We start from the raw sequence: 22614 nt of genomic DNA, 5'->3' as shown, positions 1-22614 counted from the left end.
TTGTGAGTCTATCTATTCTGATACTCTCTGGTCTTTAGAGGATATTAAAGATTAACATCAAGTCACTAGTTTTCTATAAAACCACATAATGAAAAAACATATTCCCTTGTCTTCATAGCCTGTCTTCTCCAAGGCCAAACCAGTCTACTACCTCAATCGTGCTGGGAGAATGCTGGTAACAGAGCTTGCAGTGTTAAACACACAGGTAACCAAACACATTATTAACCAAAGCTCATCTGATCTCATAGGGAGAATTTACTTTACCCTGTTCCCTTTTTTTTCACAGACTTCCAAATTGGTTATTGAGGAGCCTACCATTCACCTCACTGAAGCTGGGAGGCTAGTGCTTGACGAACTGTCAGCACCTTCAGATAGCCATTCACAGGTAGTCAATCACATTATTAGACAGTCATAGCTGATTAGTAATAGTACACATTACCATGTCCTCTATCTCCACAATTGTGTGTCTTATTAATCACAGAGCAATCTCTATAATTAGGGGATGTCTTTGTTTTTCAGCCAAATAGGGAAGACTGGTTTTCCCTATGAGAAGTTGCAGCTGGTTGGGAACTGGGGTTCGTTTCATTTCCATTACTGGAAGATCCATTATGGACGAGTGCAGGTACTTCAGACATATTCTTAACATTTATGCCCCAATATGTCTCTGTCAAAAAAGAGAAAAGTGGACGCAGAGTGCAGAGTGTTCCAAGAAAAATGGTCATCCTGTTTAATCACGGAATTGAATGGGAAAGCTGTATGTTTGGTGTGTTCAGAGCATGTTGCAGTGCTGAAAGAATATATCCTTTGCCGCCACTATGTGAGTCTTCATGCCGACAAATATGACAACTTTCAAGGACAGCGGAGATGAGAGAAGGTGAATGAACTGTTGGCGGGTCTGAAGAAACAGCAGTCTGTGTTTACTCACAGCCGAGACATCAGTGACGCTGCAGTGAAAGCTAGCTACCTCATTGCTAATGAAATCGCAGTGGCTTCAAAACCATTTAGTGAGGGTGAATTTGTAAAAACATGCATGATGAAGGCAGCGGAGATTGTGTGCCCTGAAAAGCGGCAGGCTTTTGCAAATATCAGCCTGACAAGAAACACAGTTGCAGACAGGATTTCCGATCTTTCAGTGGATTTGGACAGCCAGTTGAAGCAAAAAGTAAAGTCATTTATTGCGTTTTCGGTTGCAATTGATGAAAGCACGGACATTACAGATGTTGCACAACTGGCCATTTTTTCATCCGCGGAGTTGATGACACATTGACCGTCACCGAGGAGTTTGTGGAGTTGGTGCCGATGACAGATACAACGACAGCAGCTGATATTTTTACCGCACTCGTCGGCGCGCTGGACAGGGTCGGAGTGGACTGGTCCCGCGCTGTCAGCCTGGCTACAGATGGTGCGCCCTCAATGATCGGGAAAAAAGAAGGCGTTGTGACAAAGTTAAGAGAGAAAGTGCAATCTGCAAATGGAGGACGTGATTTTTTGACTTTGACAAAGAACATACCGAGTTTGCAAACAGGTCCTGTAGCACTAGTCTATACACAAGTCCATTTTCCTAAATGTGCTGCTATGGCAAGAACACATGCGTGAGTCCATATGCACATGTTCACCACCATCTTTATATGTATGTTTGCTTGCTCTCCCATGTGGTTGTCCCATGTAGTAGAGTTTGGTGTCGAACTGTTCACATGATGCCGTTGGTGAAGTACTGGAAGCCGTCGTAAAGCTTGGTGGTGATGGAGCGCATGGAGCCATCCACCATCTGCTCCACCAGCACCTGTAGCTGCTCCTCCGTCAGGCTCATGTGGAAACGTTCCTTCAGGTAGCGGATGGTGCTGGAGCCATGGAAGCAGGGTAGGTGAGAGCCTGGTGGGGGAGGAGAGAGGGGAGACCCAGGGAGAGGGAGTCAGAGGAGTTGCAATCCCAAGACCACAGAGAAACCGGGCAGATAGATAATGTTTATGGAAAAACACCACAACACACTGGTCATGCTAATATATCGTTTTAGCTAACAGTACCTTGCTGCATGATCTCCACTATTTGGACCACCTTCTCCATGTGTTTGCGAGCAGCTATCAGGCCCTGGAGCATCAGCATCTTGTAGTAGTTGAACATGTCTCCATCCAGGCCTCCCATCACCTGAGAGAACCACAGACAACAGAGGTTAGTCTTTACACATAAAAAACCAACAGGTTATGCAGGCTACTGCAGCTAACCAGCAAACTCGCTAATAGCATCTTTGAACACTAACAAATGTATGCATTTATGCAGTGAACATTTTGTGAGGTTTCTAGCTAGATTGTTAGGCAGCTAGTTGTATGATGAATTCCACAGTGTTCTCCAGTTTACACTTATTTGACAATGCAAATTCGCATGCAGTATAATTCATTTGACTCACATCCACAAATTCGCTGGTGAGCTTAAAAGCGGAGGTCTCAAAGCCCAGGTTCCTGGGCGAGCTGGACAGGATGAAGCCAAAGTCAATGTGGATTATGTGGCCCTCCGAGTCCAGGAGGATGTTTCCATTGTGTCTGGAGAAAGACAGAAAGGAGATGAGGGATAGGGGAACTGAGTAAAGGGTATAGGAATAGAGGAGAGGGTGGGATGTGGTAGTTGATATCAGACAACAAAAACTGTGTTTACACAGGCAGCCCAATTCTGACCTTCTGCCCAATTATTGGCAAAAGATCAGAATTGTGCAGCCTGTGTAAATGTAGCCAAACAGGCTCAAAGACAAAGGAAGCTAAGAGGGGAAATGGAACATGTGAGTAATGTAACGAGTGAAACTGAAGAGGGGTGAAAAGGGAGGGTTGCCCACCTGTCTTTAACCTGCAGCAGGTAGCAGATGAGACTGTAGCCGGCGCAGCTCTCCACAAAGTTGCACTGGGCGGTGAGGAAGGCCTCGGTGGTGTAGCTGCCGTGCTCCTGCAGGAAGTAGTCCAGCAGAGACAGCTGGCTCTGCTTCCTCACCTGGAGCACAGAAACAGCATTTTGTATGAAATAGCAACAGACACAGTATTCCATTAGAAAAAGCTACCGACACGGCATTCCATTAGAATTAGCAACTGACACGAAATTACTTAGATTATCAAAATCTTTCATCCCAAGAGGTACTGGATTACATAGCTAAACAACGGCTTGAAGTTATTGTTAGGCAACTTTGTCATGAGATTTCAAGTGCACAATTGGGTCCATCTCATTTTCTCTGCTCACCTGGTGCAGAGAGACAGCGTTCAGCACGGGCTCGATCATCCCGCTGTCCGATGACATCACCAGGATCTTATAGGGCTTGATCCACAGGGGGACGTGCTCCTGCTCCCAGATGGACTGGAGAGGAAAGGGGAGTAGTGGAGCGAATTAGTGATTGAATGAATGCTAATAAGAATAAATAATTCAGAGCATTTCTGTGGAATGGGACTCTACTGTGGAGAGTCAAGTACCTGTAGCTGGCTGAGCACCTGGAAGGCCAGTAGCTCTTGCCTCAGGTCGTCCCCACACTTCACGATGACCGACAGCAGCCGCCAGTTTGGCAGGTGACCGTAAGGGGAGCCCTCCCTTATCCGCCTGAGGGATGGAGAGAGCGGAAAGAAATAGTGAGACACAGCAAATGACTTTACAATGCCACAATGTGTTGTCTTCGCTGCACTAAGTGGGACAGACATGTATCCTCGGGTGGGGGATTGTGTATGCCCATCCATTTTGTCTCTTCTAGTAATTACACTGCTCAAAAAAATAAAAGGGAACACTTAAACATTTACATTTACATTTTAGTCATTTAGCAGACGCTCTTATCCAGAGCGACTTACAGGAGCAATTAGGGTTAAGTGCCTTGCTCAAGGGCACATTTACGTCATTTAGCAGACGCTCTTATCCAGAGCGACTCACCAGTTGGTGCGTTCACCCTATAGCCAGTGGGATAATCACTTTACAATTTTTTTTTGGGGGGGGGTAGAAGGATTACTTTATCCTATCCCAGGTATTCCTTAAAGAGGTGGGGTTTCAAATGTCTCCGGAAGGTGGTGAGTGACTCCGCTGTCCTGGCGTCGTGAGGGAGCTTGTTCCACCATTGGGGTGCCAGAGCAGCGAACAGTTTAGACTGGGCTGAGCGGGAACTATGCTTCCGCAGAGGAAGGGGAGCCAGCAGGCCAGAGGTGGATGAACGCAATGCCCTCGTTTGGGTGTAGGGACTGATCAGAGCCCGAAGGTACAGAGGTGCCGTTCCCCTCACTGCTCCATAGGCAAGCACCATGGTCTTGTAGCGGATGCGAGCTTCAACTGGAAGCCAGTGGAGTGTGCGGAGGAGGGGGGTGACGTGAGAGAACTTGGGTAGCGCCTCCATGCTCTGGACACTACGCTGACAGACACAGCAAACCTTCTTGCCACAGCTCGCATTGATGTGCCAACACAATGTAACTCCAAGTCAATCACACTTCTGTGAAAACAAACTGTCCACTTAGGAAGCAACACTGATCGACAATATATTTCACATGCTGTTGTGCAAATGGAATAGACAACAGGTGGAAATTATAGGCAATTAGCAAGACACCCCCCAATAAAGGAGTGGTTCTGCAGGTGGTGACCACAGACCACTTCTCAGTTCCTATGCTTCCTGGCTGATGTTTTGGTAGTGGTAGCATGAGACGGAGTCTACAACCCACACAAGTGGCTCAGCTAGTGCAGCTCATCCAGGATGGCACATCAATGCGAGCTGTGGCAAGAAGGTTTGCTGTGTCTGTCAGCGTAGTGTCCAGAGCATGGAGGCGCTACCAGGAGACAGGCCAGTACATCAGGAGACGTGGAGGAGGCCGTAGGAGGGCAACAACCCAGCAGCAGGACCGCTACCTCCGCCTTTGTGCAAGGAGGAGCCGGAGGAGCACTGCCAGAGCCCTGCAAAATGACCTCCAGCAGGCCACAAATGTACATGTGTCTGCTCAAACGGTCAGAAACAGACTCCATGAGGGTGGTATGAGGGCCCGACGTCCACAGGTGGGGGTTGTGCTTACAGCCCAACACTGTGCAGGACGTTTGGCATTTGCCAGAGAACACCAAGATTGGCAAATTCGCCACTGGCGCCCTGTGCTCTTCACAGATGAAAGCATGTTCACACTGAGCACGTGACAGAGTCTGGAGACGCCGTGGAGAACGTTCTGCTGCCTGCAACATCCTCCAGCATGACCGGTTTGGCGGTGGGTCAGTCATGGTGTGGGGTGGCATTTCTTTGGGGGGCCGCACAGCCCTCCATGTGCTCGCCAGAGGTAGCCTGACTGCCATTAGGTACCGAGATGAGATCCTCAGACCCCTTGTGAGACCATATGCTGGCCCTGGGTTCCTCCTAATGCAAGACAATGCTAGACCTCATGTGGCTGGAGTGTGTCAGCAGTTCCTGCAAGAGGAAGGCATTAATGCTATGGACTGGCCCGCCCGTTCCCCAGACCTGAATCCAATTGAGCACATCTGGGACATCATGTCTCGCTCCATCCACCAACGCCACGTTGCACCACAGACTGTCCAGGAGTTGGCGGATGCTTTAGTCCAGGTCTGGGAGGAGATCCCTCAGGAGACCATCCGCTTCCTCATCAGGAGCATGCCCAGGCGTTGTAGGGAGGGCATACAGGCACGTGGAGGCCACACACACACACACTACTGAGCCTCATTTTGACTTGTTTTAAGGACATTACATCAAAGATGGATCAGCCTGTAGTGTGGTTTTCCACTTTAATTTTGAGGGTGACTCCAAATCCAGACCTCCATGGGTTGATACATTTCATTTCCATTGATAATTTTTGTGTGATTTTGTTGTCAGCACATTCAACTATGTAAAGAAAAAAGTATTTAATAAGATTATTTCATTCATTCAGATCTAGGATGTGTTATTTTAGTGTTCCCTTTATTTTTTTGAGCAGTGTATATTTCTATGTACCAATCACCCACCTGACTTTCTCCTGCCAGGGCTCCTTGAGCGCCACAGCGGACGGGTCCTCCGGATCTTTCCGGAACGTTGTGGGGGTGTGGGCCAGGTTCTCTGATAGACGTCGCCTAAGACAAAAGAAACATGCGGTTGTAAAACAGCTATCCAGACCAAAACTCTATAACAAGAAAGTCTTCAAGACAAACTACAAGCTAGCAGGGCAATTCTGTCCGGCAGTGACCCTGTACCTGATGTCGCCAGCGGCGATGAAGACAGGCTCCTTGCTCTCCGTGCTGGTGATGCTGTCCACAGAGAACTGGGAGATGTTGTCACTGCTACTGGTGTGGCCTTCTGGGAGCTGGAACCATAGAAGGACCCCAGAGTTAAAAGTACATTCAAATCTGATTCACCTCCTCCTTCCCCAACAACCTAGTCATCAAAATGTGACTTAAAGTCAGACGGTGCCACCATGTGGTTGCCATGGGTACCCACCTCCACTTCCAACTTGCCGATGTCATCCATGGCCCAGGCCTCGTCGTCGTTGTCGTAGTTGGGCACGGTGGAGAAACTGCCGGCGCGCTGCTCGGCTGTGATGCCAACGCACTCCGGGAGGAGGTTGTCCACAGAGCGGGCGCTGCGGATGCATGTCTCCGGGATGCGCAGGGGAATGCCGGACGTCTCGAACCTCTCGCACTCCAGCACCTCCACATAGATGATGTACGGGGCCTGAGAGGAAGGGGAGAATGAAGAGGTCACTGGAGTTCTAGACCTATTTTTGTAAGGTACATTTATGCAGGAAGTCCCATTGACAAATAGCATTGGGGCCCACTCCATCTAAACTCCAGGCTCCTCAGGAAATAAATAAACTAACAAATGAGTTAACTAATTAATTGTGTCAAACTACTAGGCATTCTGGTCACCTTGTTTTTGGAGCCTGTTGTGTGTGTGTACCTCCTTATACATGTGTATTACAACAAGTTGCCTCACCTTATCTTTGGAGTTGAGCACCACGGCCTGTGTGTGGGGAACGCGCACCACGTGGTGGTCGAAGGCTGCAGTGGGCAGCCAGACGCGGGCTGGCAGCTTGTGGTTGAGCTGTGACAGCTCTGAGATGAGCTGCCAGGTCTTCTGCTCCTTGGTGGGCAGCGTGGCCAGCCGCTTTCCGATGCCCATCAGAGACTTGATGAACTCCCTCTGCAGCGTCAGGCGCAACGGCTACAGAGAGGAGGAGCAAGGTTAGGAGGAGGAGAGATGGTTAGAATCTAGATCAAGACAGATGGCTTTTTGTGTTCTGAAGACATTTACAACAAGCTACAGCAAATAACAAGTGGCACATCTTTTTTTTAGGGTCCTTCCATGAATGACTGCACACACAAAAAAAAAAAAAAAGAGGCTGAGAAAGGAGGGAGGAAGATGGGTATGATGGGAATTGAAAGAAGGATGTTTTAGGAGCGGAATCTGAAGAGAAAACCAAGGGGAGGTATAAGACTAAGAATGCATGGGCACAGGGAGAAAGAAGCAAATAAATTAAATTCTGTCAACCCATTGCAGTACCACATTCCAGCACCAGAGATCAGTACCACAATGGTTAAAATGAGAGACTTGAGCGAAACCCAGATACCAAACAAGCTCTTGGGCCTTGGAGATGTTTAGTCAACTTATGGTGTCCAATATCTTCATATTTAAAGTATGAGCAATATTCAATACCATTATAGTAGGTCAAAGTGGTGTGAGCTGTGGTCGGGAGAGGTTGTGTTTTCTCTAGCAGGAGGTAAGCTTGGCTTCTTATATGGTGTTGAGTAAAGCTTAAACCATGCATTTAGATCGTAGGTAGGTAGTTGTAGTTAGGTATTGTAGGTAGTTTATTTAGGTAGTTATTTAGGTAGTTATTGTAGGTTTCCGTAGGTAATTATTGTAGGTAAGTATTGTTTACGGCGGAGCCCGGCGAAGCACGAGGCTAGCTAGCTAGCGGGTAGCTACTGGTAACGTTTAGCAACGGTGGAGAGTTGTTTCCAATGTTAATGTGCTAGCTAGCCAACGTTTAATTTTTGCTGCGTTATGAAAGGAACTAGACACGGACACGAATTATCTGTTTAGTGTGTTAACACACTATTGGTAGTTTGTTGTAACCAAGTATTGGTGCTAAACTGTGTGTTATTGGATGCTAGCATGCTAGTTAGCTATGGCGTCATAGTTAGGCATCGTGGGCTGTTGTGGGTAGTTACTGTAGGTTAGCATTGTTTTTCGGCGGTGCCGGGTGTAGCACGAAGCTAGCTAGCTAGCTGTTCTTCAAACAAGTCAACACAGTAGCCATTGCTAGCTAGCCAACACGACCAGCTAACTGTACAGTAGTAGCTAAATACAATATACTTGTGCTAGCTAGCCAACGTTTAATTATTGCTGCGTTATGAAAGGAACTAGACATGGACACGAATGATCTGTTTAGTGTGTTAACACACTATTGGTAGTTTGTTGTAACCAAGTATTGGTGCTAAACTGTGTGTTATTAGATGCTAGCATGCTAGTTAGCTATGGTGTCATAGTTAGGCATTGTGGGCTGTTGTGGGTAGTTACTGTAGGTTGGCATTGTCTTCGGCGGTGCCGGGTGTAGCACGAAGCTAGCTAGCTAGCCGTTTTTCGAACAGAGTCAACACAGTAGCCATTGTGTGCTGTACTGTGGCAGCTAAATACAATATATTTGTGCTAAGCTAGCCAACGTTTAATTATTGCTGCGTTATTAAAGGAACTAGACACGGACACGAATTATCTGCTTAGTGTGTTAACACACTATTGGTGGTTTGTTGTGACCAAGTGTTGGTGCTAAACTGTGTGTTATTGGATGCTAGCATGCTAGTTAGCTATGGTGTCATAGTTAGCTAGCTGAATAAAGTGGGTTGAGTCTATTCCTTTAAACATTGAACCGCTGTGGTTCACAACAATTCTGATTTCTAAAGGTGGAAGTTGGGAGAGTTTTTGTTCGGGTGGTTCAGTGAAACAATTATAGTTTCAGAGGTGGAAGTTTTGGTGAGGGAGGCCCTGCTCTCTCCTCTCCCAGATGTTTAGTTCATTTCATTCCGATCTCCTCTGCATTATTGTAGCCATTTGCTACAGCCTGTCAACTATGCCTCTGCCTATCCCTGTTCTCTCCTCTCTGCACAGGCTACACAAACGCCTCACACCGGGTGGCTGCTGCCTCTCTAACCTGGTGGCCCCTGCACGCACCCCACACCTGGAGTTCCAGGTCTCAGGCAGCCTCTGGAACTGCCGTTCTGCTGCCAACAAAGCAGACTTCATCCCAGCCTATGCTAACCTCCAGTCCCTCGACTTCCTGGCGCTAACGGAAACATGGATTACCACTGAAAACACTGCTACTCCTACTGCTCTCTCCTCGTCTGACCATGTGTTCTCGCATACCCGAGAGCATCTGGTCAGAGGGGTGGTGGCACAGGAATCCTCATCTCTCCCAAGTGGACATTCTCAATTTTTCCCCTAACCCACCTGTCTATCTCCTCATTTGAATTCCATGCTGTCACAGTCACTAGCCCATTTAAGCTTAATATCCTTGTCATCTATCGCCCTCCAGGTTCCCTTGGAGAGTTCATCAATGAGCTTGACGCCTTGATAAGTTCCTTTCCTGAGGATGGCTCACCCCTCACAGTTTTGGGGGATTCAACCTCCCTATGTCCACATTTGACTAATTTCTCTCTGCCTCCTTCTTTCCACTCCTCTCGTCTTTTGACCTCACCCTCTCACCGTCCCCCCCTACTCACAAGGCAGGCAATACGCTTGACTTCATCTTTACTAGATGCTGCTCTTCTACTAATCTCACTGCAACTCCCCTCCATGTCTCCGACCACTACTTTGTTTCCTTTTCTCTCTCGCTCTCCTCCAACACTACTCACTCTGCCCCTACACAGATGGTAATGCGCCGCCGCAACCTTCGCTCTCTCTCTCCTCTTCCATCCTATCATCTCTTCCCTCTGCTCAATCCTTCTCCCTCCAATCTCCTGATTCTGCCTCCTCAACCCTCCTCTCCTCCCTTTCTGCATCCTTTGACTCTCTGTGTCCACTATCCTCCCGGCCGGCTCGGTCCTCCCCTCCAGCTCCGTGGCTTGATGACTCATTGCGAGCTCACAGAACAGAGCTCCGGGCAGCGGAGCGGAAATGGAAGAAAACTAAACTCCCTGCCGACCTGGCATCTTTTCACTCCCTCCTCTCTACATTTTCTTCATCTGTTTCTGCTGCTAAGGCCACTTTCTACCACTCTAAATTCCAAGCATCTGCCTCTAACCCTAGGAAGCTCTTTGCCACATTTTCCTCGCTCCTGAATCCTCCCCCCCTCCCCTCCTCTCTCTCTGTGGATGACTTCGTCAACCACTTTGAAAAGAAGGTTGACGACATCCGATCCTCGTTTGTTAAGTCTAATGACACTGCTGGTCCTACACACACTGCCCTACCCTATGCTTTGACTTCTTTCTCCAGATAAAATCCTGCGACTTGTGACTGAAGGCCGCCCAACAACCTGCCCGCTTGACCCCATCCCCTCCTCTCTTCTCCAGACCATCTCCGGTGACCTTCTCCCCTACCTCACCTCGCTGATCAACTCATCCTTGACCGCTGGCCATGTCCCTTCCGTCTTCAAGAGAGCGAGAGTTGCTCCCCTTCTCAAAAAACCAACACTCGATCCCACTGATGTCAACAACTACAGACCAGTATCCCTTCTTTCTTTTTTTTCCAAAACTATTGAGCGTGCCGTCTTTAGCCAACTCTCTTGCTATCTCTCTCAGAATGACCTTCTTGATCCAAACCAGTCAGGTTTCAGGACTGGTCATTCAACTGAGACTGCTCTTCTCTGTGTCACGGAGGCTCTCCGCACTGCTAAAGCTAACTCTCTCTCCTCTGCTCTTGTCCTTCTAGACCTGTCTGCTGCCTTTGATACTGTGAACCATCAGATCCTCCTCTCCACCCTCTCCGAGCTGGGCATCTCCGGCGCGGCTCACTCCTGGATTGCGTCCTACCTGACCGGTCGCTCCTACCAAGTGGCGTGGCGAGAAGCTGTCTCCGCACCACGTGCTCTCACCACTGGTGTCCCCCAGGGCTCAGTTCTAGGCCCTCTCCTTTTCTCCCTATACACCAAGTCACTTGGCTCTGTCATATCCTCACATGGCCTCTCCTATCATTGCTACGCTGACGATACACAACTAATCTTCTCCTTTCCCCCTTCTGATAACCAGGTGGCGAATCGCATCTCTGCATGTCTGGCAGACATATCAGTATGGATGACGGATCACCACCTCAAGCTGAACCCTGGCAAGACGGAGCTGCTCTTCCTCCCGGGGAAGGACTGCCTGTTCCATGATCTCGCCATCACGGTTGACAACTCCGTTGTGTCCTCCTCCCAGAGTGCGAAGAGCCTTGGCGTGACCCTGGACAACACCCTGTCGTTCTCCGCTAACATCAAGGCGGTGACCCGCTCCTGCAGGTTCATGCTCTACAACATTCGGAGAGTACGACCCTGCCTTACACAGGAAGCGGCACAGGTCCTAATCCAGGCACTTGTCATCTCCCGTCTGGATTACTGCAACTCGCTGTTGGCTGGCCTCCCTGCCTGTGCCATTAAACCCCTACAACTCATCCAGAATGCCGCAGCCCGTCTGGTGTTCAACCTTCCCAAGTTCTCTCACGTCACCCCCCTCCTCCGCACACTCCACTGGCTTCCAGTTGAAGCTCGCATCCGTTACAAGACCATGGTGCTTGCCTATGGAGCAGTGAGGGGAACGGCACCTCTGTACCTTCGGGCTCTGATCAGTCCCTACACCCAAACGAGGGCATTGCGTTCATCCACCTCTGGCCTGCTGGCTCCCCTTCCTCTGCGGAAGCATAGTTCCCGCTCAGCCCAGTCAAAACTGTTCGCTGCTCTGGCACCCCAATGGTGGAACAAGCTCCCTCACGACGCCAGGACAGCGGAGTCACTCACCACCTTCCGGAGACATTTGAAACCCCACCTCTTTAAGGAATACCTGGGATAGGATAAAGTAATCCTTCTACCCCCCCCCAAAAAAAATTGTAAAGTGGTTATCCCACTGGCTATAGGGTGAATGCACCAATTTGTGAGTCGCTCTGGATAAGAGCGTCTGCTAAATGACGTAAATGTGCCCTTGAGCAAGGCACTTAACCCTAATTGCTCCTGTAAGTCGCTCTGGATAAGAGCGTCTGCTAAATGACTAAAATGTAATGTAAATGTAAAGTACAAATCTAGGAAGTCCTTTGTTCTACAGTCCACCATTAAGGCTACTTTGAAATTAGATAACATCTCAATCATAAGGTTACTATATAAAAAAAGTACTTACATTTTGTTTTGTTATGGAAACAAGTTCCAATTAAGTAGGCTAACATATGGGACAGTTAACATTTTTGTTAAAATACTTAACACAAGAAAAAAAAGGTTAATTTGTTAGTTCTTAGTTAAAGGTAGACTCAGTGAAATGTATGTTGCCACGAGCAGCACCGCAGATATTGAGATGAGCGAGATAAAATACTTTTCTCACACAGTCGCACTGTTACAGCATGGTAGCCAAGGGACCAAAACAGCGGAGAAGTTGAGCCTCGCACTTCAACGCTCTTAGTTGTTGTGGAAATTGACCCACTATGCTGTTTACTTTCTGCATCTACGTCATCCACACTGAGTCTACCTTTAATACCAGGTAGGACCATTTTTGCCACATGAACTACTGCCAGTGGCGTATTTGTTGCTTAGGACTACCATGTAAAATGTGTAAACGTGTGTAATTATGACTGACTTTGACTGACTCTCCTTCAGTAAAGGTTACTCCAGATGTCTTTACATTTAGCTGAGTCTCCCCATTCCAAAACTCCCAGAAGCATTTTTCAAAAACATGAAGCAAGTTATCCGATTACAGAGAGAAAAACAACCCAAGGGGTTGAGACCATTGCACTACATGCCAATGTCCATACTTTTATACCACAAAGAAATCATGCCCAATGCATACATGTGCTAGTTGGTGTGGACATTGAAACAGAGCCTAGAGGTGGCGTTGACACACAGATTAGGGCTAGGGCTGTTGCGGTGACCTTATTACCGCCAGTCACAAGTCGTGACCGCAGTTAAATTCCCGTTGGTAAAAGGTACTCCCAATCCAAAACTGCGCAAATGAACGGTGCTGATGGATAGCCTACCAAACTTGCTAATGGCCTGGAACTCAGTGCTCTATTGTCCCTCTAATCACATCATGATTTAATTTGAATAATCTGAATGATGAGGACAAATAATTATGGGAGTTACAGTTCCTGTTCCGAAATGGACACGGGAAAGCCCCGGACCCAATATGCATACATTTTTAAAACCTCTCCCGAAAGGACAACTGGTCTGATCCGAGTGAGGGAAGCAGCAGAAAAGCCAATTGTTTTGCTACTTTATTCAACCGGACCCATGGGAGGGGAGAGAGCGAGAGCGAGGCTGTTAGGGAGTGGAGGCCGTTCGGTGTGTGTGTGTGAATGTATGAGTAAGCACCATGAGCCTGAGAGAGAGACCGCAACCACTGTTAACTTCTTGGTAGTTATTTATCATCCAATCCGATTATTCAGTACCTGTCTTGACTGTATCAAACTGAGAGAAGCTAGCTAACTCGGCTAATTGAGCCTAGCCATAACATTACTGCGCTTTTCACTGTCCTACCGTTAGCCTACACATAACTCCACTCAGACTATAGCGTAAATAGCAGCATACCGGTTGGCTTTTGGTCGTTGTAGCCTGTCATTTCACTTTTAATTCCATCTTCCATTGATTAGATCTCCCCCTCTCCAAATCATCAATATATAGAGTTGCATCATGCAGCCCTTTATGTTTTGATTTCTAAGACATTCCCTGGTTTATAAGCCTATCACAACTAAATCAATAATGGATTTTATTGTGATGGCTATATTAAAAATGTACTTTGACTTTTTAAAATCTAGATGTTCCAAAAGCGCGCTAAACATGTTTATGTTAATTAACGCTCAATTACCGTGAGACCGGCAGTCATTTGCATGACAATTACCGCTTGCCAAAATTTCATGACCGCCACAGCCCTAGTTAGGCCTATTCAAAACCACAGATTTTCCAGGACGAGGAACCTGTATTTCATAGCATTTCCTTGGTCTTTTTGTGTTGACAGGCAAACCAAGCAGCTTCCTTAGCATTCTACTTTTGTAGTCAAATGTCAAAATGCCTTTCCTGTGAAGAAGTGTATTTTCTGGATCATGACCAAACGTTATGACTTCCTGACATTACTTCCAGAGTGGACAGGACGTTCTGTTGAGGAAGGGTCCCCGAGTGTTACTGGGATCGGATTTCCCTATTCAAAACAACTGATTCTGGACCCATGCTTAACGAGGCAAAATAATTGGTGTTCCAAGTGGCTGGGTAACACTTCCCAAAATGTAATTCATAGATTTGAAAAGGTAGAGTGGATATCTGCTCTATCATATAGAGTCGAGTCCTGTTAGGGCTGGCACAATTACCGTATATATTTTTTTATTTTACCTTTATTTAACTAGGCAAGTCAGTTAAGAACATATTCTTATTTACAATGACGGCCTACACCAGCCAAACCCAGACGACGCTGGGCCAATTCTGCGCCGCCCTATGGGACTCCCAATCACGGCAAGTTGTGATACAGCCTGGAATTGAACCAGGGGGTCTGTAGTGACGCCTCAAGCACTGAGATGCAGTGCCTTAGACCACTGCGCCACTCGGTTATGGATGAAGCCGGCACGAAAATAAAATAACCCGTCTTTTTTTTTGTGGAACAACTGTTCTTGGACTCAACAACATGATGAAACTTTGCTCCTTGCTGAAACAAGCAAGGTGTTGTAGCAAACAAGTCTTCTGCTCTATTGCACTCCATTGTAAAGTGCAAGGGTGACAATATACACTACATTACCAAAAGTATGTAGACACCTGCTTGTCAAATATCTCATTACAAAATCGTGGGCATGTTGGAAGATGTTGGAACATTGCTGCGGGTACTTGCTTCTACTCAACCACAAGAGCATTCGTGAGGTCGGGCACTGATGTTGGGCGATTAGGCCTGGCTCGCAGTCAGCGTTCCAATACATCCCAAAGGTGTTCGATGGGGTTGAGGACAGGGCTCTGTGCAGGCCAGTCAAGTTCTTCCACACCGATCTCAACAAACCATTTCTGTACAGACCTCGCTTTGTGCACAGGGGCATTGTCATGCTGAAACAGGAAAGGGCCTTCCCCAAACTGTTGCCACAAAGTTGGAAGCACAGAATCGTCTAGAATGTCATTGTATGCTGTAGCGTTAACATTTCCCTTCACTGGAACTAAAGGTCTTAGCCCGAACCATGAAAAACAGCACCAGACCATTATTCATCCTCCACCAAACTTTACAGTTGGCACTATGCATTTGGGCAGGTCGCGTTCTCCTGGCATCCGCCAAACCTAGATTAGTCCGTCGGACTGCCAAATGGTGAAGCATGATTCATCACTCCAGAGAACGCGTTTCCACTGCTCCAGAGTCCAATGGCGGTGAGCTTTACACCACTCCAGCCGACACTTGGCATTGCGTATGGTGATCTTAGGCTTCTGTGCAGCTGCTCGGCCATGGGAACCCACTTCACGTTGCTTCCAGAGGCAGTTTGGAACCCGAAGACAGACGATTTTTATGCGCCATGCGCTTCAGCACTCGCCGGTCTCGTTCGGTGAGCTTGTGTGGCCGAGCCGTTGTTGCTCCTAGACGTTTCCACTTCACAATAACAGTACTTACAGTTTACCGGGGAAGCTCTAGCAGGGCAGGAATTTGACAAACTGACTTGTTGGAAAGGTGGCATCCTATGACGGTGCCACGTTGAAAGTCACTGAGCTCTTCAGTAAGGTCATTCTACTGCCATGGTTTGTCTATGGAGATCATATGGCTGTGCTTGATTTTATACACCTGTCAGCAACAGGTGTGGCTGAAATAGCCAAATCCACTAATTTGAAGGGGTGTCCACATACTTTTGTATATATAGTGTATTTGACCGCAACTGGATCCAAATAACTGAAAATGTAATTCTCATGCTGATTAGATTTTCAAATATGTAATGCATTTCAGGAGTCTAGCCTAAAATGAGCAATTAGCTGTAGGATACTTTCCGGAATGTACCTGTATAGACAGTAACTGCTCACCCAATAGACATGTAACCAAAGTACACGTTGCTGATGACAACTGCCTTGGGGATAGAGTCGACAGGGAGACCGAGCCTGAGGCTTGGGTTACCTGCAGAACACAACAAGGTGTGGCAGAAATGCATTTTCTCTGTGTGCATGTACGTCAGCAGTAGAGCAGACGTCCTTTGCACTTGTTGTCCAGGTGATTGTTGAACACAGGGCGACGTGTTAGAATACCATTTTGTAAGGGCGGAGCTAAAATCGGGTGACAACGCATAGCTCCTCTGTACTAGCCTATCTGATGAGGAAGTCAGTCTAAAGACCTACAACTGATTTTACAGCAGTCAAATCAATGTTGATGCATTTGCCTGCCACCGAATGTCTTTATGTTCAAGTGAATAATGCTGGGCCCGACATTGATGCTTGACCGAACGGATAAGTAAAAAATAATAAATCACGCTAAAAATCAAACAATTATGCTACCCCAATCAGAATTTGATCAAAGTGTCCTCTGTTATTGTAGGCCTACAGGCACGAGTGGTCTTTCAATCATGCAGTCGCAATATGTGTTTTTGAGATCAAAGCGAGACTAGCTCCACGTGAACATGTTGATATTGATTGCTAGTTAGTGAGCTATTTACCCAGTTATAGCCAATTTTTGGTCAGCAATGAAAATCTTGGAAAAGTCATGGTGTGTCCATCACCTGCATGTGTTCAAGTGGGTAGTTGCCAGAGGAGAGAGGGGGTGAGAGACATTGCGCAGCAGGTAAAATAATGATATCGCCTATAGACTAACTAGATAGCCATTTCAAAACATAGTGAGTGGCTGGTTCTCGCTAGTTAACTATTAGCATGTATTAATGTCATTGTCATGTCAGATGTCCTATATCCAGATAAACTTTCCACCGGCACTCACGTATAACCGCAAATGGCCGACATGCAGTTGATACAGGTGTGTTGATGAAACCAATATTGCATACTCCGGTTGTAAAACAGTCTCTCAAACGCTCAGAATTTGCTAGGATTCTCCTCTATTCAATACTGGCCATGTAATTCTGACATATATATATACACACACATATATATATACACACACACTACTGTTCAAAAGTTTGGGGTCACTTAGAAATGTCCTTGTTTTCAAAAGAAAAGCAATTTTTTTGTCCATTAAAATAACATCAAATTGATCAGAAATACAGTGTAATACGCGCTTTCTATTCTGGTTAGAGCGCTGTTCTGTGAAGGGAGTAGTACACAGCGTTGTACAAGATCTTCAGTTTCTTGGCATTTCTCGCATGGAATAGCCTTCATTTCTCAGAACAAGAATAGACTGACGAGTTTCAGAAGAAAGTTATTTGTTTCTGGCCATTTTGAGCCTGTAATCGAACCCACAATTGCTGATGCTCCAGATACTCAACTAGTCTCAAGAAGGCCAGTTTTATAGCTTCTTTAATCAGCCCAACAGTTTTCAGCTGTGCTAACATAATTGCAAAAGGGTTTTCTAATGATCAATTAGCCTTTTAAAATGATAAACTTGGATTAGCAAACACAACGTGCCATTGGAACACAGGACAGATGGTTGCTGATAATTGGCCTCTGTACGCCTATGTAGATATTCCATTAAAAATCTGCCGTTTCCAGCTACAACATTAACAATGTCTACACTGTATTTCTAATCAATTTGATGTTATTTTAAAAATGGACAAAGAAAATGCTTTTCTTTCAAAAATAAGGACATTTCTAAGTGACCCCAAACTTTTGAACGGTAGTGTATATAGAAACAGAAATAATTTGTGTAAAGCGACAGCTGCATCTGTAGTTAACCCCCTCATGTATGTTTACATTGAATCCCACTCTGGGGGGGAAATGGTGCTATCTGAATCCACCACAGTGCCCCAGCCCGGCGGCTATGTTGCCAAGACGACGCGAGGTGGGCAGGAAGAGGGAAGTAGTGAGGCGGAGAGGGCATACCTGGGCACTGACAGCTGAGCCTAGACTGTAAACAAAAAAGGGCTGTAATGCAACACCCACCCAATCTGCACTGCGGGGGTGGTCCCACTCACATTACAGCGCGGCTCAAAATTGTGGACATATTTCACAGCATTCTTCTTCCTCTTCACTGTGATTGGTGCATCTTGGTTTTTCCTCACTGTTGCAATCCAGCCAGAGGCCAAGTAAAAAGATCAAATCAAAATTAGTCAGGTCAGTCCTTAGGCCAATAAACAGGACTAACAAGATGGCGTGTGAAGCCTTATCAATAAGGACTATCAGTACAGTATTTATTATCAAAGCAAAATGGACTGCTTGGCATCCAACTAGTGATCACTGTGTACTAATACCACAGAGTTTCTAAACCCAGAGGCGCAACACGCGAGACTTCCCATAATGCTTGCGAAGCAGACTCAGCAGACCAGACCAGGGTTTGGTAAATTAATGGGAGAAGTGAAAAATGTATTCTTAGTTGTTAAGTTTCTCAAAATCTAAATGCAACACAGATTCAAGCTAGGCTTAAGTAGCGGAAACTGTCATTACTACAACCTCATGAAAGTGACAGGTTTTTATTTGACAAAAACTTTGATATAAAGTTGTTTTTGTTGAAAATAAAAACCTGTCACTTTCATGAGGTTGTAGTAATGACAGTTTCCGCTACTTAAGCCTAGCTTGAATCTATGTGCCTTTGATTTGACGGCCTGCACGACCGTTAAACCCGACGATGTGTTTTTGCACATGAGCTTAGCTAGCTAACGTTGCCAAAACATCACCTACAAGCGTGATCGGGGATTTCTATTGGAGAAGCAGTTTCTGCCCATCTTTGCTAATACATCCTAAAGAGCAAAGTCAATAAAGCGAAGTGCCCTTGAACTCCTTTGGGCTGTTGGTTGCATTCTGTGGATTGTTAATGTGCTCCACCTGCCCTACAGGATTCTTCACAGCACAGACACAGATTAAACAGGGATCACTGGCCACAACAACATCAGCAGGGAGGTTTGATGCAGGCATACGTGGGGAAGGGAGGGGAGGAAAACAGAGTGAGGGAGAGCGAAAGAGAAGGAGAGGAGATTAGCTGAGAGAGGGATGGGTAGAGGATTTTTAAAAAGGATGACAAAAACAGGCACAAAAAAACAGAATAGAGAGAGGTGAGAGAGAGACTAGAGGTGAGAGGAAACATTGGTAGTAGGGAGAAAATGCATAACACAGCAAGATGCCTGGGAGAATCCAAGAAAGCGTTGAACGAGGGGAGAGGGACCATCTTTCTGCTATAGTTCAGGACCTTGTCCCATCTAAAACTACCCAATTTGATTTCTCATAAAATAACTGATCCCCTGATGAGAGAGAGAGAGGGCTGACTGAAGGTTGCAAGCCAGACAATCAGTGAGACCGAGAGAAAGGCCAGACAAGAGGAAGCAGAAAACTTCCACCAGAACCATATCGCTCGTCAACACTGACACAAATCCTGCCCCAACACAAACATTCTCACAATAGCATCTGCTAAACAATCTAATGTCTGCAATGATAGAAAGTGACCAATTTTTTCACCAAGCTCTCCATTCGAGAGGGACCCACCCTCAACCTCACTCTGACACCAGCTGCAGAGCAATCTGGCTGAGAAGTCCAGCCAAAAAGGAGAGGGAGGACACTGCACGCCCAAAACAATAGGGAGGGAACTCTGGAGATGTGGGACAGATGCTACCTAACCCCACCCCCTTCTTTATTAGTTAGACTGAGGGTAGTCTGGCTAGACCATAGAAAGAGCTGGAATAACGCTCTTCAATGTCCAAAACTCGTACTCCTGGGCTCCCAAAGAATGTTCAATTTTGACAGAACAGTTTTTGCACAAGTAATATTATTGTGAGACATGGAAGATGAGCCTGCAAGTCGCAAGCAAACGCTGCACCTGCGAATAATAAAAAGTATTGCTGACTCAGCACACTCCAGCATGGCTGATCCAAGTTTCCCTTGCTGAATCCCACAGTGAGTTGTAGGACAACCATTTACTACTGACACACAGATGGAGAAAAACTTGGTATTCAGGTTACTCAGGGTTTCCTGTGCTTTATCATCCATAGGGACTATAAAAGAGAACATGTATGCAACAGGCCTACTATTAAAGATTAAAAACGTACAAAGACATTCTATACTCTACAACTCTGATCCCACTCTCCCTTCCCTCTTTTTGTATGACAAAATATGTTAAAAAAGGTACTCACCTCATCGTAGCCGCTTTCCACCTTGGGGTTGGTGGCTGTTCTCCTGAGGCTACTCCCCAGGCTTGTGCAATGCGTGGCGTCCGACTTGGATCGCTGATGTGTCTGCTTGGAAGGCGAGAGGTAGGCATCGGCAGGGATGATTTGGCTTTCGGGGGCCGGGGGCGGCTCCACGGTATGCCGCTGGTGGTGTCGAATGTGGGCAATGTCCCGCAGCCCAGGGCTGGCGTCCGCAGCACCGGCGGGACCCACACCTTTAGAAGCTGAGTGGGGCTTTAGTTCGTCTGAGAGGATTAGCTTGCACAGCTTGGTGCCGCGCGAGTGGCGCTGGGTAGAGATGTGCATGTCGGAGGAGTAGGCGCCGAGCAGCCATGCCGTCTGCAGGGAGAAGGCAATGCTCTGGCGGCAGCGGTGCACCACGTAGGGCCGGATGGCGTCGCCCATATCCTCGTCCATATAGGAGATGCAAAAAAGTTTGGTTAAAATTAGAGCTAAAGTTAAAGATGACTATATGGGAGTAAGAGAAGAAGAGTCCCATTTAAAGGTCCAATGCAGCTGTTTTATCTCAATTTAAAATAGTTTCTGGGTAACAATTAAGTACCTTACTGTGATTTATTTTAAATTAAAATGGTCAAAAAGAAACTATCAGCTTCTTAGCAAAGAGACATTTCTCAAGCAAGAATTTTGATAGGACTGTCTGGGAGTGGTGTGAGTGGGGAGGGGAAAACTAGCTGTTATTGACAGCGGTTTGGAGGTGTGATGTCACCAGGCAGGCCAACATTTCGTCTCACCACCATAGAATGACATTTCAGGCGTCTTTTAAAATGGCTCTTACACTAAAAACGGCATTGTAATCTTTCAGAATTTCACTGTTATTCCAACCTCAGTGTGGAATATATATAAAACACAGGAAAATCATGTTGACTACACTAAGGTTTTTAAGCAAACCTGGGACTTGAACCAACTATGAGAAGTCGGCATTTGATTTACAGTACTTACGAACAAAGGTCAGTTCAGGCGGTTACTGCAGTTTTGCGAAGGTCGGATATACAGGCCCTTTTGAAGTAGCTTCAGGGGGAGGGAATTTCAGCAACACACTACAGTACTAGACCACACCTTGAAGTCTTAATCGTCGCCACTTCTTGCTTTGTATTTAATTTGTCATGTCAGTAAAGGAAAATCTAAACAAACTCATGGTGTCCAATGACTAATTTGTCTGGTGAATGTCATTCATTATTTCACAATTGACTCATTCAACCAATATGTAATGATACTGTACACAGCTGGTTTTATATCTGTTGTTTTTACCTGCCAAGTTCCATTTTCTAATTCTTGTGGAAACGTTTTTGAATGTTCTTAAATGGTTGCAGTGGAACCGGACACTAAAATGGAAGTTACTCACGCATACAAACACACATATTTATTTTCCACTTGTTGCAGGACCATTGCAGTTTTTCCAAAACCAATCATAGGTTTTTCTTCCCTTGCAGCCTCTTCTCTTCTGGCTGCCTTTGTGTTCTTTGGTTTCCACCTTTCTCATATCTTCCTTTGTCTTGAGGTCCTCCTGTTTCTTCTAGTCAGCTTTAATCCGTTTCTGTGTAAGTTTGTCCCACTCGTTCTCACTCTTTAAAGCAGCCAGATATTTGTTTCTGACTACCTTGACCCATTTCTCCTTTATGAAATCCTTCTGGGCCTTCTTAAACTTCATATCTTTGTGATGCCTCTTTTGTCCCAACTTCTTGTTCTTCTCCTACTTCTGTCTCTCATTTTCCATCTTTTTCTGCTCCATCTTTGATGGCTCTTTCCATGACAGACCAGGGGAAAGCTATTATCCTATTGATGTCACTTGTTAAATCCACTTCAAATCAGCGTAGATGAAGGGGAGGAGAGGTTAAAGCCTGGAGACATGGATTGTGTATGTGTGCCATTCAGAGGGTCAATGGGCAAGACAAAATATTTAAGTGCCTTTGAACGGGGTATAGTACACTGATACGTTCTCATACTTACAGCTATACATACTCACACTTTCATACTCACATTCACACACGAACCCCACCTTCAACAGGTCTGATCACATACAAGGCCCCTGGATAGGCAATCGAGTAGGCTACTTCCTTACATCAAACTAGATGTAGCTCCGGCGCTGATGTGCTCTGGCATTTACAGGACAGAGCGTACTCACCAATTCTTGCCCTCTCACTGTTTATTCTCTTCCCCTTGCGCCTTATCGCTCTATATTTGTATCTGTTTATGCAACCTATCTTCCTTGGCCATGCATGTATGTGATAGAGACAGAGATACTAATACTTTATGGGAATTAACAC

General features: G+C 46.3%; 1 protein-coding gene across 1 annotated transcript; it reads right to left on the bottom strand.

Moving 5' to 3' along the window:
• Positions 1-1597: 1597 nt before the first annotated feature.
• On the bottom strand, positions 1598-20746 carry LOC311132169 (phosphatidylinositol 4-kinase beta-like; the record flags this gene model as incomplete). Its single annotated transcript, XM_084165389.1, has 11 exons — positions 1598-1872; positions 2025-2145; positions 2405-2537; positions 2825-2976; positions 3220-3333; positions 3447-3570; positions 5938-6042; positions 6163-6272; positions 6407-6640; positions 6902-7129; positions 20294-20746. 11 exons carry the CDS (start codon positions 20744-20746, stop codon positions 1691-1693), a joined length of 1956 nt encoding a protein of 651 aa, XP_084021515.1. The 3' UTR covers positions 1598-1690.
• Between the last annotated feature and the right edge of the window lie 1868 nt (positions 20747-22614).

Source organism: Coregonus lavaretus, assembly GCF_964263955.1.
Source record: "Coregonus lavaretus genome assembly, chromosome: 7".
In the NCBI taxonomy this organism is placed as follows: domain Eukaryota; kingdom Metazoa; phylum Chordata; class Actinopteri; order Salmoniformes; family Salmonidae; genus Coregonus; species Coregonus lavaretus.
The sequence above is the reverse complement of the archived record's forward strand: the minus strand, read 5'-3'. Positions and strand labels throughout refer to the sequence as shown.